This window comes from Chiloscyllium plagiosum, chromosome 6 (assembly GCF_004010195.1).
Source record: "Chiloscyllium plagiosum isolate BGI_BamShark_2017 chromosome 6, ASM401019v2, whole genome shotgun sequence".
NCBI classification, from domain to species: domain Eukaryota; kingdom Metazoa; phylum Chordata; class Chondrichthyes; order Orectolobiformes; family Hemiscylliidae; genus Chiloscyllium; species Chiloscyllium plagiosum.
The window spans coordinates 56,848,402-56,866,551 of NC_057715.1; the positions used below are offsets into that span (position 1 = coordinate 56,848,402).

Here is an 18,150-nt window from a genome sequence, read left to right on the forward strand (position 1 = left end):
TATTTATCATTTATTACATGATGAAGTATCGGGAGATATGGATGATCTGCTTAAAACATGGGATCAGGATTTGGGACTAGAAATCTCTATAGAAACGTGGAATGATATTTGGGAAAATGCTAGAAGAATTACTATCTGTAACAGAACTCAGGCTATCCAGCTGAAGATACTTCATAGGGCCCATATAGCACCGGTTCAATAGGCAGGAGCATCTCCAATGTGTCCTAAATGCAAAATAGAGGTGGGCACTCTTGTACATTGCTTATGGACCTGTCATAAGATCCGTAGATATTGGACTAAAGTAGCAAGTACCCTGACAGAAATTTTAGGAACGGAAATTAAAGTGGACCCTGTATCTCTCCTCTTGGGCTTTTCGAACTTTCCCTCCCTGGACACGTACGGGAAGAGATTATTTTCTATTCTTTCTTTTTGTGCAGGGAAAAATATTTTGGTGAACTGGGCGGCTGAGGGCCCCCCTGGACTTTCAAATTTGCACAGACTAATTATGGAATGTATTCCCCTTGACTTCCTTACAAATATGGTGCACCAAAAGACCGAATTATTTTATAAAATATGGCAGCCCTTTTTGAATTACATAAATACAGATATTTCAGCTATCCTAACAAGGGCTTTTATTTAATTGAGACCACGAACCTGGCTGGTCCGCGGCCCCTCGGGGGAGGAAACTTAAATATACACTCTGGTTAGTTGTAGGTTAGATTAGTAGATAGTTGAGTTTTGTTTCTTTTTTCTTTTTTTTCCTCTTTTTCGTTTTTTTTTGTTTTCTTTGTTAAATTTTGGCTATTGTATATTTGAGCTAATTGTATATCAATGTTTATATCTGAGAGTTTTGTTTATTTTTGTAAACTTGTAAAAATGTTAAATTTCTAATAAAAATATCTAAAAAAACATGACTTGTCTGTTTGGGAACATTTTCAGATTTTTCATGATAATAATTATTTCGGCGAATAACATTTAGAATATGCAAAGATGTTTAGAAAAGAATTTTAAAGTTATGCAAATGCTATTGTAGTGTATTGATTTTTATTCATATTAGCAACTTACGTGTTCAATGTTTTGTGCCTTCACTTCTTCGAGGTGTTGTATTTCCTGCCTGAACCTTTCCATAGCTTTTTCTTTTAACTGAAACCTGAGAATAATATGAATAGTTAACAAACTAAGCATAGTTCTTTTCCTTCACATTTTCCACCTGAATACTGTCAACTTTATCAGTGATTAAGGAGGACTGTAAAGTTAATTATTCACTATAAAGAGTTTTGAAGATGAAATAGTAAGGTGGGTCAGCAGGAGCCAAATGTATTGGTCAAGCAACAAGTTATAAAGTCGGTGTCACACAAAAGCTCAATGTGCAGTTTAAGATCTTGCGGAGCTTCCAGTGATATATCAACATGGAGGAGAATATTTTTATATTGTTTGTTAAGAGTTAGGAACCAGTTATTATGTTTAGGTGTCAGGGAGCCAAACGTACGGCTGTAGAATAGAATATCAGCCTAAAAAGGAGTCTTTTGATTACTAGACAACTTGCAAGTTGTATTACACACAAAAATTTCGAACCTTTCCATGTCAAATGTGTAATTATTTTTATTATATGGGAATGAGAAGATAAACAATGGCGGCAGTGAATGAGAAAGCCAGTAACAACTCAGATTACTGCCATTCAAGGTTTCAGACAGGAGTTGTGACCATATTGATGATTTTTCAACAAGATGCATCGAGAAAATGGAAGTTTAAGGACACAGATGAAAACTGATAAATTCACTAATCTGGGGTTCAGCCCACCCTGAAGCACAGAAAATATTAATTGGAAAGAATAAGCTAACAATATTTTAGTCTGTAGACATTGCCAGACAGATGAAGATTATAAGCATTATGAGCAGAGTGGGCAATGGGGACCCAATGGACATGGTGCACCAAGATTTCCAAAAGGCCTTCGACAAGGTGCCGCACAAGAGGCTACTGCATAAGATAAGGATGCATGGCGTTAGGGATAAAGTATTAGCATGGATAGAGGATTGGTTGACGAACAGGAAGCAAAGAGTGGGGATAAATGAGTGCTATTCTGGCTAGCAATCAGTGACTAGTGGTGTGCCTCAGGGATCAGTGTTATTCCCGCAATTATTCACAATTTGGAGATGGGGATAATTTGGGGTTGGGGTTGGGGACCATGGGTAGGGTGTCAAAGTTTGCAGATAACACTAAGTGTGCAGAGGACTGTGAAACTTTGCAGAGGAACATAAATACATTGAGCGAGTGGGCAAAAGTCTGGCAGATGGAATGCAATGTAAATAAATGTGAAGTCATACATTTTGGTAGGAGTAATAATAAAAAAGGATTATTACTTGAATGGTAAGAAGTTGCAGCATGCTGCTATACAGAAGGACCTGGGTGTCCTTATGTATGAATCACAAAAGGTTGGTCTGCTGGTACAACAAGTAATTAGGAAAGCAAATGGAATTTTGTCCTTCATTGCTAAAGGGAATGAGTTTAAAAGCAGCGAGGTTATGTTGCAGCTTACAAGTTGCTGGTGATGCCACACTGAGTACTGTGTGCAGGTTTGGTCTACTTACTTGAGAAAGGATATCCTGGCACTGGAGGAGGTTCACTAGGTTGATTCCGGAGTTGAGGGGGTTGGCTTATGAGGACAGACTGAGTAGATTGGGATGATATTCATTGGAATTCAGAAGATTGAGGAGGGAATCTTATAGAAACATAAAATTATGAAGGGAATAGATAAGATATAAGTAGAGAGGATGTTTTCACTGACAGGTGAAGCTAGGGCAAGAGAGCATGGCCTCAAGATTAGAGGGAGCAGATTTAGGGCTGAAGTGAGAAGGAACTTTTTCACCCAGAGGGTTGAACATCTATGGAATTCCTTGCCCAGTGAAGTAGTTGACGCTGTTTTAGTAAACGTTTTTAAAGCTAAAGGTAGATTATTTTTAACAATAAAGGAATCAGTGGATATGGTGAGAGCGCAGGTAAGTGGATCTGAGTCCACGAAAACATCAGCAGTGATCTTATTGAATGGCAGAGCAGACTTGAAGGGCTAGATGGCCTACTCCTGCTCCTAGTTCTTAGGTTCATATGTTCTATGTAAGACACTGACGACTCAAATGACTAACATTTAGTTAAGCCAAGAGAAAGGTAGCAGGTTTGATATAGTGAAACAGCATAAAAGGAACAAATACCAAAGAAAGATCTTGTGGAGCAGTGGTGACTTTATGAATTCACAAACAGAAAAAAAAATCCAGCATATGGATCATTCTACAGAGCATGTGTAAAGGCCAATCAAGGAAAGGATGAAGAATGAAGAAAGAAGCTGATAGATAAGTGACTGGAACCAGAATAATAGGTCGAATGACTAGAAAAATAATCCAAAACATCCATACCCTAAAAGATGTTGGTGCATTGTGTAGGATCAAGCAAAAATCCCCAATATCTAAAATACCATGGATCTTTCAAATCTCTTAAAGGGTAAAGGGGATTTCTGTGGAAAATACACAAACACAACTCAGAATGGAGATGTCTGGTTGGAACCATTGTTCAGCCTGGAATTCCAATTTACACCTCTCCAAAGGGACAATCAATCAAAACCAACAGACTTTAGCCTGAGACAGCTTTTACTCTTCAGGCTATACAGTGCAGACAGTACAGGCCTACAGAGATACCAGATGTTCAATCTCAATTGAAATCCATTCACCCAAACTCAAACGAATGATCAGAAAACCTATTAAGTTCAGAAGGAAACAACAGAAACACACAAAAAGCATAGATTTGGTGCAAAGGGGCCCACAATCTGTATAATTGTTGGTCCTGAACTCACCTGAGAGCGCAATCTGAGAAAGCAATCCAAGCGCTTCCAGAACAAGAGCTACCAGACACAGGCCTGTTCCAAACCAAGAGAACTGACGGCAACTGACCACAACCAGCAGAACCATGGACTGAAAATTCTGCGACAACTGGCTTGACCCACACTACAAGTCCTCAGACACATCCGAGGTGAAAACCGGGCCTGTAAAACCCGGTAAAAAAGTAAAGCAGAAAGTAAAAACTAAGTACTTGCCTGATAGATCCAATAACAGACTCAGTCCAAACAGAAAAACCTACACAGTCCGAAGTCTTCACCCAGGCTCCAGATACGGCAGGTGGGAACAACCAGGTAGCACTTCAAAACCGTGATTTCTTTCTGGTGAGTTTAAATTCCTGAAATCCAAAGTTTCAAACTAGCAAACAGGGAAGGGAAGGTGGGTGGTGACAATGCATTGGGACCCTAGGGTAGGCACTCTGATTAAAGACTGTAATTAAAACTGTTGTTTCCACGTGTATCAGTAGCATAAGGTTCTATCAGTATTAATCTCGATAATAGGGTATTTCATAGTACTGTTGTGCTCTGTACAATTTTGAGTCAATTTCCTTATTTATTGTATTTACCTATAGTTTCTTTAATTATACCTACCTTTTGTATTTTAAATAAACGCAGAATTTTTTTTGCCTTGAAACACCTGTCTCCTGCCTCTTCATTTCACATTCCCTAAGTCCAGTTTCTAGAACCAGGGATCAGGATTCGAACCACTTAAAAATCAGGAAATAATTGATTGCAAACAAGAATCCCGCATAAGAATGATATATGAAATGTCTGTATGTAATCGTTCTGACAGAAAAGTTCACACAACCATTCAGATCCAAAAAGGGTGAGAAATAAGTTCTAACCATAAATCAAAAGGTGAAGATTGATACCAGAGCACAAAATAACATCATCCTGCTCTGACTACACCAGAAGATTTTACTCGATAATTTGAAAGAAAATGGCTACCCAAGGAAAGGTGTTCTGAAAACGAACAATGTCATTCTAACAGTGTAAAGGGGCAAAGTGAAGAAAACCTAAATCAAAGGGTCATACAAAGGAAAAGGTGTCAGTTATATATTCTATATAACTGAAACTGATGATCCTGCTATCTGAGAGTTGTGAAGGGATGCAATTATCTCAGTGAACCTGGATGCGAATGAGGTGACACCAATTATATATCACCATACATATATACATAGGGAGTTTGATGAAATAGTTGGATGTTTTGAAGATTTTATCATCATTGAGCCAGCAATAAAATTGATGATTCATTCTCCACTGAAAGTACCAATAGAACTAAAAAGAACCCTTGAAAGAGAGCTTGAAGTGATATAAGAAAAGGTGATCACTAGAAATATAGAGCCAAAAGATTGGGCAAGTTCCATGGTGCGAGAGAAGCCAAATGGATGGCAAAGAATTTCCTGGATCCCAAAGATCTTAACCAAGCAATAAGAGGAATCACTACCCTAACCCAACACTGGAAGAGATCACGCCAGCACTTGTGTTTCTTATCTGCTCATGGAATACAGGCATTTCTGACTATTCCAGGATTTAATGCTCATCCAGAATTGCCCAGACAGCAGTTAACAACATTTCTGTGGATCTGGAATCACATGTAGGCCAGACCTGGTAAGGATCGTAGATTTCCTTCCCTAAAGCTCATTAGTGAACCAGATGGGTTTTTACAACAATAACCACATGGTGACCATTAGGTCAGTTTTTCACTAAACCAAATTTCACTATCTGCCATGGCAGATTCAAACCCATGTCTCCAGCCATTAGCCTGGACTTCTGGATAACTAGTCCTGTGACACTGCCACTATCTCTTGAGCAGGGCAAAAAGCATTCAGCAAGTCTGATGCTGCAAATGACGATGGTATTTTGAAGCTATACATGGAATCTTCACTATTGACAACATTCAGCACATCCTTTGGATGCTACAAATTCCTGTGTGTCTATGTTTTGGCTATAAAGCAAGCTGAAATATGTTCCTGTGAAAAGTAAATAAGACATGCAAGCACAGTAGATAGCCAGCTACATGCAGTAAATGAACGCGGTCAAGGCTATATTTACATGAAGCCATGGAAAGAACCAGGAATGATGGGATCAAGCTAAACACACAAAAATACATCAAAGTAACAAAATGACAATTCTTCGAAATGAGTTTCAGACCTGACAGAATCAAGTTGAATCCTGAGAGAATCAATTTGGAGATGGCAACTCCAAGAAATCAGAGAGGATTGAGAAGTTCCTTTGGCTTTATGCAATAAAGAATGTTTCCATAAGACCATAAGACCATAAGACATAGGAGTGGAAGTAAGGCCATTCGGCCCATCGAGTCCACTCCGCCATTCAATCATGGCTGATGCGCATTTCAGCTCCACTTACCAGCGTTCTCCCCGTAGCCCTTAATTCCTCGCGACAACAAGAATCTATCAATCTCGGCCTTGAAGACATTTAGCATCCCGGCTTCCACTGCACTCCGTGGCAATGAATTACACAGGCCCACCACTCGCTGGCTGAAGAAATGTCTCCGCATTTCTGTTCTGAAATGACCCCCTCTAATTCTAAGGCTGTGTCCACGGGCCCTAGTCTCCTCGTCTAACGGAAACAATTTCCTAGCATCCACCTTTTCCAAGCCATGTATTATTTTGTACGTCTCTATTAAGTCTCCCCTTAATCTTCTAAACTCCAACGAATACAATCCCAGTATCCTCAGCCGTTCCTCATATGTTAGACCTGTCATTCCAGGGATCATCCGTGTGAATCTCCGCTGGACACGTTCCAGTGCCAGTATGTCCTTCCTGAGGTGTGGGGACCAAAACTGGACACAGTACTCCAAATGGGGCCTAATCACGGTGCCCAAGCTTGGGGTTATGTTCCTGAATACCCTGACTTTAGGCAAAGGTTTGATTCCCTTCGGAATTTATTTTATATACAGAATCTTCCATGAACATTATCTGCCACCAACTTGTCAAAATTCTTTTACAGTTCTATACTATCCTTACAGCTTACTATATTTTCAAGTTTTCTGTAAACTTGGAAATTGTCCCCTGCATACCAAGATCCAAATCATTTTTTTTAATCAGGAAAAGCTAAGGTCCCAACACTGACCCCTGGGGAACTCCACTGCAAACCTTCATCCAGCCCGAAAAATATCTATTGATCATTATTCTCTGTTTATCACTCAGCCAATTTCATATCCAATATCTCTTTTGTACCATGACTGACAACTTTCCTCATAAGTCTGTTGTAAGGCACTGCATTAAATGCCTTCTGGAAATCCATGTATACCATGTCATAAGTATTACTCTGATCAACCCTTTCCATTTCCTCCTCAAAAAAGTTTAAGTTAGTTAAACATGATTTCCCCTTTAAAAATCCATGCTGACTCTTCCTAATCAACCCACCTTTGTCCATGTTCAAAAGTTTTAAATTCACTTCTCACACTGCGCCTGAATAAGGGGAAAGCAGAAAGATGATGGCCTATGCAAATTCTACACTCACTTCCTTCAAAATCCTTGGATACAAATGAACCAGTCCATTAGACTGTAAGTAGTAAAAATATAAGTAAGCTGTTCCACCCTAAAACCTGCCCTGCAATTCAATAGGATCATGACAGAATTCAGTATTCATGTCTACTTTCATGCCATTCCCCTAAAACCCTTGATCGAGAATATGCACAATGACTTTGCCCACACAGCTCTCTATGACAAAGAGTTTCAAAGCCTCACAACCTTCTGAAATATGAAATTCTGCCTCATCTCAGTCTTAAATTGGCACCCATTTATTTTAGGACACTTCTGGTCCTCAACTCCCTTTGCATTCAAGATTTTTCCAATCAACCTTATCAGAAACATTATTGCACACTTCTGGAGCAGGTAGGAATTGAACCCAGGACTCCTGGTTCAGTGTTAGGGGCACTATCATTGTGCCACAAGCACCCTTCTCTTTCTGTTTAATACTGCTTGCCATGATGAGTGGTAAGAAGATTGATTTCAGTCAGCACCCTACTAAACATCACATAGTTCCCTAGTGCAGCCATGAATGTTGTCCCTTGGAATACTTACACATAAAAATATGTTAGTTCTTCGCTATATTGTATATTGGCTCTTTCCAGATAATAGAAAATATACAACTGTTACGACATGGAGTAAACTCTCCTGCGTAATTTAAAACCAGAAACACAAAAAAGATTTATCCCATGAATCTGTGAAAATTCATAGGCCAAGAACTAGTTAAAGTAAAAATTAACAACTTTATTTCTTAAAGTATAGCAGAGAATAATTAACTAACTACTATTTACAACTCCTTACACTAACTATCTTTTACCTTCCCTTCTATAATACTTGTCCAATAAAACTCCTGATTACAATTTACAAAACTAAACTTCTTATCTCAACACCAGGCAGCTTTCATTCTTCTTTGTATTTCAGTCTTCTTTTCTTCTTCTTGGGGATTCTACTTCACAGGTTACTGATCAATAAAGATACCTTTTAAGAGAGCTATTTTTTGGGCAGTATTTTTATATGCTGGTAGCTTGGCAGTTCTCCTCCCAACTGTTCAATTTGTCCTGGTCTTATGCCCCAAAGCATCAGATTGTGTCATTGGTTTTTAAGGTTGTCAATATACTAAATTCAAACTGGATTGGAGTTTTTTAGGGGGTATAATTTAAACTGATTAGCTGAATTTGAATCTGTTTTGCCGTTTCCAGGCATCCAGCTACCCTAGCTACCCCAGTAGCTGAAGCACCTGTTACATTTTATCTTATTGAGAACACTTGGTGCTGTCAGTTAAGTTTTGTTAGCTTTTAACTCTCAAAGGTACAGTACCATTTTTAAAAGGTCTTTTATAGTTTTTATACCTTTAATTGAGCTATATTACATGCAAGGGTGAACAATAATCAGGAGTGAGAATCCAAGCAAGATTTTTGCCACCTAGCCCAGGAATGCTGAGGCTAATTACATCCTGCCACTACACTAGATGAAATTAATGAAGTAGCAGAACCATTAGTAAACACAAGATCTACATGGACTGAAAATCTAAACAATACATACACTGAATGAAGCCATAAAAGGGAATTACAAGAGGACAGTGCATGACAAATAGAAACAAAAGTAAGCTGAAAATATCACAAAATAAGTCTGGTTCAAAAAGTAAATTACTGCAAATTAAAATAACATTATTAACCCATATACTTACCGAAAATGGAGAAAAACTTCTGCCAAAGCCATTTTATCTTCACTGCCTCCTTTACTGTCCTTCTTTTTCTTTGCCATTTTCACTATATTGATTACTGTAATAAATATGTTTTCAAAGGAGTTAGTAAATTCAAAATATTCTTCCATGTTGTAAATTTGTTTGAAACTTAAAAAGCAATACTCAGTAGTGAAGCAGTATTACAAGTATATGAGTACAGAAATAAATAACCATCCTGTGTTTTATCAGAATTCCTTCAAACATAAGAACTAGAAGCAAGTGTCAGCAATTCAGCTCCATAAGCCTGCTTCGCCATTTAATACGATAAGGGTGTTCTCATCTCAGCCTCAACTCCACTTTCCTGCACTCTCTCTCTCTAATTTCTTAATCATTACTAATTAAAAGTCTGTGTCTCTCCTCCTCAAAGTTATTCAACACCACCCTCTGTTTCCTGCTGTTAAGCCAATTTTGTATCCAATTGGCAAGTTCTCTATGAATCCCATCTGATCTAACTTTACTAATTAGCCTACTATTGGAATCTTGTCAAAGGCGTTACTGAAGTCCAAGCAAAAATTGTCTACGGCTCTGCCCTGATTAATCTTCTTGGTTACTTCCTCAAAAACTCAATCAAGTTTGAGAGACATGATTTCCTTTGCACATAACCATGCTGACTATCCCAAGCATTCTTCACCCCTCCAAAAGCATATAAATTTTATCTTTCAGGATCAACTTTCCCACCACCATGGCTTCTCCCTACATCCCCTCTTAAACAAAGGCATAACATGTCTCTAGACATCCGGCAGCTCACCCTTAGTTGTAGGTGAGACGAATACTTTGCAAGGGGTCCTGCAATTTTCTCTGAGTCAAATACACACCTTGCACATTGCATTTGGCCTCACTGTTATCCATACTCAAGTAAAACTGCAGTCAACATGATGGTTAAAGAATCCCTTATGTATAAGACTGTCTGCAACTATTCTGGACATAACACTAAGTTCCCTGTATCATGTAATTTATGCCAGTAGCAGAAAAGTTTGTTCTTATGTGAATAATTAAAATGACTTCTCATTTGAGGGGTCCACCACTTTAAAGTGAGAGTACTGTTTGGAACTTGGTAGCAACCCTGGGGGGAGTAGTAGTTCCTTCTTTCTGGGCACAACCCAAGAGGGGGCTTCCCTGTGGCAATGATCTGTTGAATGCCAGGATATGCCTGCTTGACCCCAATCCCACATACTTTTCTTTGATGATGCCTAGTCATTGAGACACCCTCTCCTGCAGCAGCAGTCTCAGCACTGGCCACCATGATAGTCTTTTAACTAAGATAGTAGCTTTTGGCCACTGCTGGTGATATGCCTCCTTGTGTCCTGGAGCTGAATTATTTCCCAGCCATGACTGCAGTATTTCCTGCTAATAAAAGCAAAAATATTGTGGACGCTGGAAATCCGAAACAAACTCAATAAATGCCGGACAAACTCAGCAAGTGTGGCAGCTATTGTTCTTCAGGAGAAAACTGAGTGGACTCGAAACGTCAACTTGGTTTCTCTCTCCACAGATGCTGTCAGACCTGGCGCGTTTCTCTCGCATTTTCGGGACTTTTCTTCAATTCAGCCAGCTAACGCTGTCTCACTCTCCCTGCAAACATACAGACAGAACTGACGATTTCCAGTATACTCTATTTTCATTACATGAATCTCAGGAGTTTCTACTGGACCAAGAAAACACACTTGGTCAAAGTGAGTTAGCGGGAACACTATGAACTTGTCCTGGGTCACTTACATCTCGACCGATCTTGTTATCTCCCATTCGGACAAGATGAGCTTTCAGGGGCTGTACTTACCGGTTGACGGAGATCAGGTGGGCGGCCCCGCTCTGCCCCGGCCTTCAGTGCAGCTTCTTGTTTGGGCCTGGAGTCGTCGCTGAAGCCGTAACCATGGGCAACACAAGGACGCAACTGGATTGGCCTCACCGTCTCAACCAATCACGTTGCTAAGGAAATCGAGGGCAGCGTCTGCCAGCGAGCCCTGCGCGTGGAGCGTCGCCGCTGAAGTCCTGGGTTCGTTGAAAGAGCTGTGGGTTAAAACTGCCAAAGACTCGGTGAAACGTGTTAGCATCTTTGTGTTCATTGAATTTAATTTAAATCTGCTGGGAAAAGTTTGCAGTTTCAAAATAAGCAAGTTGGAGGCAACATGAATTATTCTGAAGCCAGTAATGTCGTAGTCATTGGGCGCACTTCACTAATTCAAGATTAATCTTTGTTCGTATTATATTTACGGTACTTTGGAGTGCTCCGTAGTGCAATTTTGTTTTACATAGGAATGAGAATTTCACTCGATGGTTGTTAAATCCACAGGTTGCCAGTGCTCCAGATTAGGCGAAGGTGAGGACTGCAGATGCTGGAGATTAGAGTCAAGGTTAGGAATTCCTGATGAAGGGGTCCTGCCCGAAACGTCGTTTTTCCTGCTTCTCTGATGCTGCCTGACCTGCTGTGCTTTTCCAGCACAGCTCTAATCAGTGCTCCAGATTACCCTGGAGTTTCGAGAAGCTAAACATAATCTTTGAAAGCCTGTTGCGAAACACTCCAGTACATAATCAAATGCTTTAAAAAAATATTCTACACTTAATTTTATTGGAACACTTTTTCCTTCGGTTTATATTATTGGAGATAAGCAGAAAAGGTTTTTTAACGGATGTGGGAGAATCAATCACTTGGTACTGAAGGACCTGTTGGCTTCCCATTGGCATGGTGGGACCTTGTGGGACAGTGATAGCATTCCACCTTTGCACTTAGAGGTTCTAGGTTCTGGTCCCCTCTGCAATACAGGTGCACCATAACATGTCGAAAATATTCTTTCTTCAATTGAAAATGGAAGGAGATGCTCCTAAGGAAGGAAATTTGAAGTTAACAAAGTCAGGAGTCACACGACTCCTGGTTATAATCCAACAGGTGTATTTGAAATCACAAGTTCTTAGAGTGCTGCTCCTTCATCAGGTGAAATGGAGGGAAGTGCACAGGGACAGAATTTATAGGCAGAAAGACAATGGTAAGATAAATCCAGGTAATTAAGATTGTCAACAGATAAGCACAAACAATGTGCACACACAACAAAAAGAAGACAAAAAATACAAACAGTGTGAGTGAAGTGTGGACAGGCTGAATAACAAATCTTTGCAGGTGTTCAAAAGTGTCAAACGGTGTGAGTAAAGTGTCAAAAGATGGACAGCAAATGAAGGGATGACCTGTGATTCACTTGATTGAGTTTTTTGAAGAAGTAACAAAGAGAATTGATGAGGGCAAAGCAGAAGATGTGATTTATATGGACTTCAGTAAGGTTTTCAACAAGGTTCCCCATGGGAGACTGATTAGCAAGGTTAGATCTCATGGAATACTGGGAAACTAGCCATTTGGATGCAGAATTGGCTCAAAGATGGAAGACAGAGGGTGGTGGTGGAGGGTTGTTTTTCAGACTGGAGGCCTGTGACCAGTGGAGTGCCACAAGGATTGGTGCTGGGTCCTCTACATTTTGTCATTTATATAAATGATTTGGATGCGAGCATAAGAGGTACAGTTAGTAAGTTTGCAGATGTCACCAAAATTGGAGGTGTAGTGGACAGCGAAGAGGGTTACCTCAGATTACAACAGGATCTTGACTAGATGGGCTAACGGGCTGAGAAGTGGTAGATGGAGTTTAATTCAGATAGATGCAATTCTGGTCTCCTTCCTATCGGAAAGATGTTGTGAAACTTGAAAGGGTTCAGAAAAGATTTACAAGGATGTTGCCAGGATTGGAGGATTTGAGCTATAGGGAGAGGCTGAACAGACTGGGGCGGTTTTCCCTGGAGCGTCGGAAGCTGAGAATGCAACATTTAAGAGGCATTTGGATGGGTATATGAATAAGAAGGGTTTGGAGGGATATGGGCCTAGATTGGGTTGGGATATCTGGTCGGCATGGACAGGTTGGACTGAAGGGTCTGTTTCCATGCTGTACAACTCTATGACTGTGTGACTCTAAGATGGTGCTAGAGTCAAAACAAATGGCTAGAATAACATGGTATGTATCAGAATTGCATGACGAGGTTTTAACCAAAGTAACAAGTAATCCAAAACTGTACAAACTGATTAAGGTAGACAGAATATAACAAGTTATCAGATGATGGTGTCAAAACAGAACAGTGAGGAAGATTTTATAAAAACAGAACACTATAGTGGGGTCACATGTAGCGTGACATGAACCCAAGATCACAGTTGAGGCCACCCTCATGGGTACGGAACTTGGCTCTCAGTTCCTGCTCGGTGATTCTGTGTTGTTATGTATCTCAAAGGCTGCCTTGGAGGATGCTTACCTAAAGATTGGAGGCCGAATGTCCTTGACTGCTGAAGTGTTCCCCAACTGGGCAAGAGCACTCCTATCAGGCAATTTTTGTGTTCATTTGCGTCTGCATGGTCTCGCTAATGTACTATGTCTCAGGACGTCCTTTCCTGCAGTGTACGAAGTAGACAACATTGGCTGAGTCTCATGAGTATGGACAGTGTACATGGTGGGTGGTGTTCCCACATGTTATGGTAGTATCCATGTCAATGATCTGACATCTTGCAGATGGTGCCATGGCAGAGTTCTGTAGTGTTGTGGTAGCTGTTCTTCTGAAGGCTGAGTAGTTCACTGTGAACAATGATTGGTTTGGTTGTTTGAAGGCGAGAAATGGAGGCATAAGGATATCCTTGGCGAAAGGTTCATCATCAATGACACATTGAAGGCTGCGAAGAACATGGCATAGTTTCTCTGCTCTGGGGAGGTACTGGACAATGAAAGATGCTCTATTGGTCATGTCCTGTATCAGTTTTCTGATGAAGTTGCTGCATTTGTTTCGCTGTGGCACATTGAAACTAGTGATCGATGAGTTGAGCATCGTATCCAGTTCTTATGAGGGCATCTTTCAGCATCTGTAGGTGTCCATCGCATTCCTCCTCATCTGAGCACTGTGCACACACAGTCTTTGTCCATAGGGAATGCTGTTTGAATATGTTTAGGGTTGAAGCTAGAGAAGAGAAGCACCATGAGGTCATCTGTGGGCTTGCGGTAGAGTGAATCCTTGATGAAGATGCATGTGTCCAATGAGACTGATTCTGAAGAGTGGTCCATGGTAAGTCTGATGGTGGAATGAAATTCATTGATATTGTTGTGTAGTCATTTCAGTAATTCCTTGCTATGAGTCCAACAGAAGAAAATGTTGATGTATCTGGTGTACAGCCTTAATTGAATTCTTGTGCAGTGAAGAAGTCTTGCATGAACTTCTTCATGAAAATTGGCATATTGAGGTGCAAATTTGGGACCCATGGCTGTTCCATGTGTCTGGACAAGAGCTGGTTGTCAAAGGTGAAAACGTTGTCGAGGCTAAGCGAATGAGTTGTCACATGGCATCTGGGAATTGGCAGTTGTCGGTGTTGAGGCAGTTGCAATAATGCCATTTGTGCCACTGCTCTTCCCCTCCTGTGATGCTACTCCCACTTCATAAGGTTATGATGTCCTTGTTTTTTTTCTAGAGGGGTCATAAAGGCAGAGCTGCCAAATGGCAGGGCAGTGGCCAGTTCTCTGAGTTCAGGTTTTTGTTTCTAGCTTGGTTTAGTTTTAGCAGGCAGTCAAAAAACTGCTGGGGGATCTAGAGAAGGCTACAGTGAAAAGAGATTCTATGTTTCAACAGAGGCCGTCACTGAACTTTCTCTCTGAAAACTCCAGACTGTAAGAACCTGGGTTTGAATTTACCTTTTGTCAATGAGCATGTTTATGGAATGTTGCAGGGATTGGAACAACTTCATTAAGTTGCGATATCATGACCGTTGATTATCAAATAAGTTAAGAGTGTGGTGCTGAAAATTTTATCTCTCCACCCCTGAGGCCTCCAGCCTCATTCCTGATGAAGGGCTTTTGCCCGAAACATAGATTTTCCTGCTCCTCGGATGCTGCCTGACCTGGTGTGCTTTTCCAGCACATCACTCTTGACTCTATAATCTCAAGCATCTGCAGTACTCACTTTTGCCTGTCAAATAAGTTAGGTTATCCCTAAATTCTGTTTTCTGTTATTTATGTTTCATTTGCAATGGTTATATAAATTTTGTTTTGTTTAAAGCTACATCACTCCTGGAATATCCACTGTACATCTGCCTAAAAGGAAATAAAATGTTAGGGTCTGGGCTACCTTCTTCAAATGTTTTGAGGGGGCCTGGCCTGGTCCATTACACTCTTTACCTGAAAAAGGAGTAGTGCTCTGAAAGCTTGAGATTTCAAATAACCCTGTTGCACAAAACCTGTTGTCATGTGACTTCTGACCTTGTTCCACACCAGTCCAACACCCGCACTTCCACATTATTTAAGCTAACCAATCATGGGAATATGGAAGCTAAGTTTTTGGAGGGATGAGAAGAAATGTCAGAGTTAGCAATCCTATGCGAACCAGACGTAGCAACTCTCTTGACTCATAAATTGAGATTGGTATAAAAATCAATTTTATTTTCCAAACAAAACCAATGTAGATTTACAGTTAGCCTATAGATGTCATCGGTATTTTGTTAAATCTCCAACAAGTTAGAATTCTTTATTAATTCTAACTTAATAAATGCATCTGAAATGGATTTACAAAAAACACTTAAGATCCGAGCTGTTACTTCCGTTTAAAGTATAATGATAGTGTTTGTGATGGGATCAGGGCAGTGGTGATAAAAGTTATCCTTTATTACTTAGCTCTCTAAGAGTTGTGTCTCTTTAAAATGAGTGTGCTTTCTTTTGTAAAGGACAACTGGAATGCATTTTTATTGATTTAGTACAAAAGGGCACTATGGGCTGCTCTGGTTCTATGAAACCTTCCTAATGTGTCCAATTCTAGTTATTGAAACAAAAAGACACATTCATGTGCTAAAGTCAGTAAAAGAAGTGTCAGACGGCTGATCCCCACAGTCAAAGGTCTAACTTATAAGGAAAGATTTGAGAAAAATTTGAACTATAAACCTGAATGAAGAAACTTGAGAAGTGATTTTCGTAGAAGAGCAAAAGGTAATTAATAATGGATAGGGTGAATAGCCAAGATGGTGATGCATGTATGAAACAAGCTGCCAAAGGAGTGGTGGAGGCAGGTACAATTACAACATTTAAAAGGCATTATATGAATATGAAGGGTTTAGAAGGATAGGGGCCAAATGCTGGCAAATGGGATTATATCAGTTTAGGATAACTGGACGGCATGGACATGTTGGACCGAGGGTCTGTTTCCATGCTGTATCACTCTATGACTCTGGAAGTGGAAAAATGGAAATATAAACCAGAACTAAAAGATCCATCCATGCTAATCTGGAGATGCCAGTGTTGGTCTGGGGGGTACAAAGTTAAAATCACACAACACCAGGTTATAGTCCTACAGGTTTAATTGGAAGCACTAGCTTTCAGAGCGCTGCTCCTTCATCAAGTGGTTGTGGAGTACACAATTGTAAGACACAGAATTTATAGCAAAAGTTTACAGTGTGATGTAACTGAAATTATACATTAAACAATACCTTGATTGTTTGTTAAGTCTCTCATCTGTTAGAATGGACCATGTTAGTTTCACTTCTTTCATATGTAAATCACAAAACTTTTTTATAAAAAGTTACATTTTCAGGTTAACTGTAACAATTGGTGTCAGGCCAGATAAGATATTGAAGGTGTTAGTCCCCGTGTTCTATTGTCTGTGCCATAATGTTGAGACTGATTCTAATCTAAAAAATGAGTTAACAGAGTCTTACATGGATTTATGCAGTTTTTGAGCAAAGTACATTGTAACTCTGCAAGTACAAATTCACCACATAAACGTGTGTGTGTGTGAGAGAGAGAGAGAGAGTGTAAAGGGGTCTAAGTCTGTGACAGGGTGAATGTGGGAGCGTTTGTGTCTGTAGGAGTGTGTGTGTGTCTGGAATGAGGGGTTGTGAGTGTCAGAGAGAGTGTATATGTGTGTCTGAGTGTAAAGTGGTCAAAGTCTGCGAGAGGATGCATGTGTGAGTGTGGGAGTTGTGGGAGTCTATAGGAGTGTGCGTGTATGTGTGTGTGGGGGTTTGTGAGTGTCTGTGAGAGAGTGTGTATATGTGTGTGTGTAAGTGTAAAGAGGTCTAAGTTTGTGAGAGGGTGCATGTGTGAGTGTGTGTGTCTGCAGGAGTATGTGAGTGCCAGTGTGCGTGACAGTGTATAGGTGTGTGTGTGTGTGTGTCTGGGGGCGAGCCTTTAAACAACCGCCAAATCTCAAACAGATCATTCTTCGTAGCAAACTGCCCGGTTTTCATACAACCCTGTCATGGTAGGTGCTGCAAGACATGTCAGAGTGTGTACACGGATATCACCATTACGCGTGGGACACCTCTCACCATGTACGTGGCAGGTGCTCATGTGACTCAGCCAACATTGTTTATCTTATTCGCTGTAGGTAAGGATGTCCTGAGGCATGGTACATTGGTGGAACCGTGCAGAGGCTACAGCAACGAATGAATGGGCACCGCACAACAATCAACAGACAGGAATGTTCCCTCCCAGTTGGGGAACACTTCAGTGATCCAGGACATTCGACCTCGGACCTTCGGGTGACCATCCTCCAAGGCAGACTTTGGGACAGGCAGTAGTGAAAAGTGGCTGAACAGAGACTGATAGCTAAGTTCGGTACCCATAGGGAGAGCCTCAACCTGGGTTCCTGTAACACTACAGGTGACCACTATTGCACTATATAGACACAGACACTGAGAGTCTCGCACTCCTCAGAGATACAATTGCTATGTGCAGGACAGGGGGGTGGACACCTGCCTCATCAGCCTGGACCAGGAGAAAGCCTTTGACAGGATATCGCATACATATATGAGGGATGTCCTCTCCAAAATGGGCTTCGGGGAGGGAATCGCTAATTGGATCAGACTGCTCTACACCAACATTGTCAGTGCAGTCTCAATCAGTGGGTGGGAATCAGATAGCTTCCCAGTCAGATCTGGAGTCAGGCAGGGCTACCCTCTCTCTCCTGCCTTGTTTGTGTGTTGCACAGAGCCATTTGCCGAGTCCATCAGGAAGGATGCAAGCCTGAGAGGG

At 40.7% G+C, this 18,150-nt stretch overlaps 1 protein-coding gene across 3 annotated transcripts in view; it reads right to left on the reverse strand.

Moving 5' to 3' along the window:
* Positions 1–11,445, reverse strand: part of ccdc83 (coiled-coil domain containing 83) — a 73,887-nt gene extending 62,442 nt beyond the window's left edge. For 2 of the 3 annotated variants that reach the window (XM_043691605.1, XM_043691603.1), the window contains exons 1-3: positions 10,902–11,445; positions 9,068–9,161; positions 1,066–1,150 (exon numbers count right to left, since the gene is read on the reverse strand). In XM_043691605.1, coding sequence (XP_043547540.1) covers positions 1,066–1,150; positions 9,068–9,144 — 162 coding nt within the window. In that variant the 5' untranslated portion in view covers positions 9,145–9,161; positions 10,902–11,445. Of the gene's footprint in view, positions 1–1,065; positions 1,151–9,067; positions 9,162–10,840; positions 10,874–10,901 lie in introns of those variants that run through there. The other variant, XM_043691604.1, reaches the window with a different exon arrangement.
* Between the last annotated feature and the right edge of the window lie 6,705 nt (positions 11,446–18,150).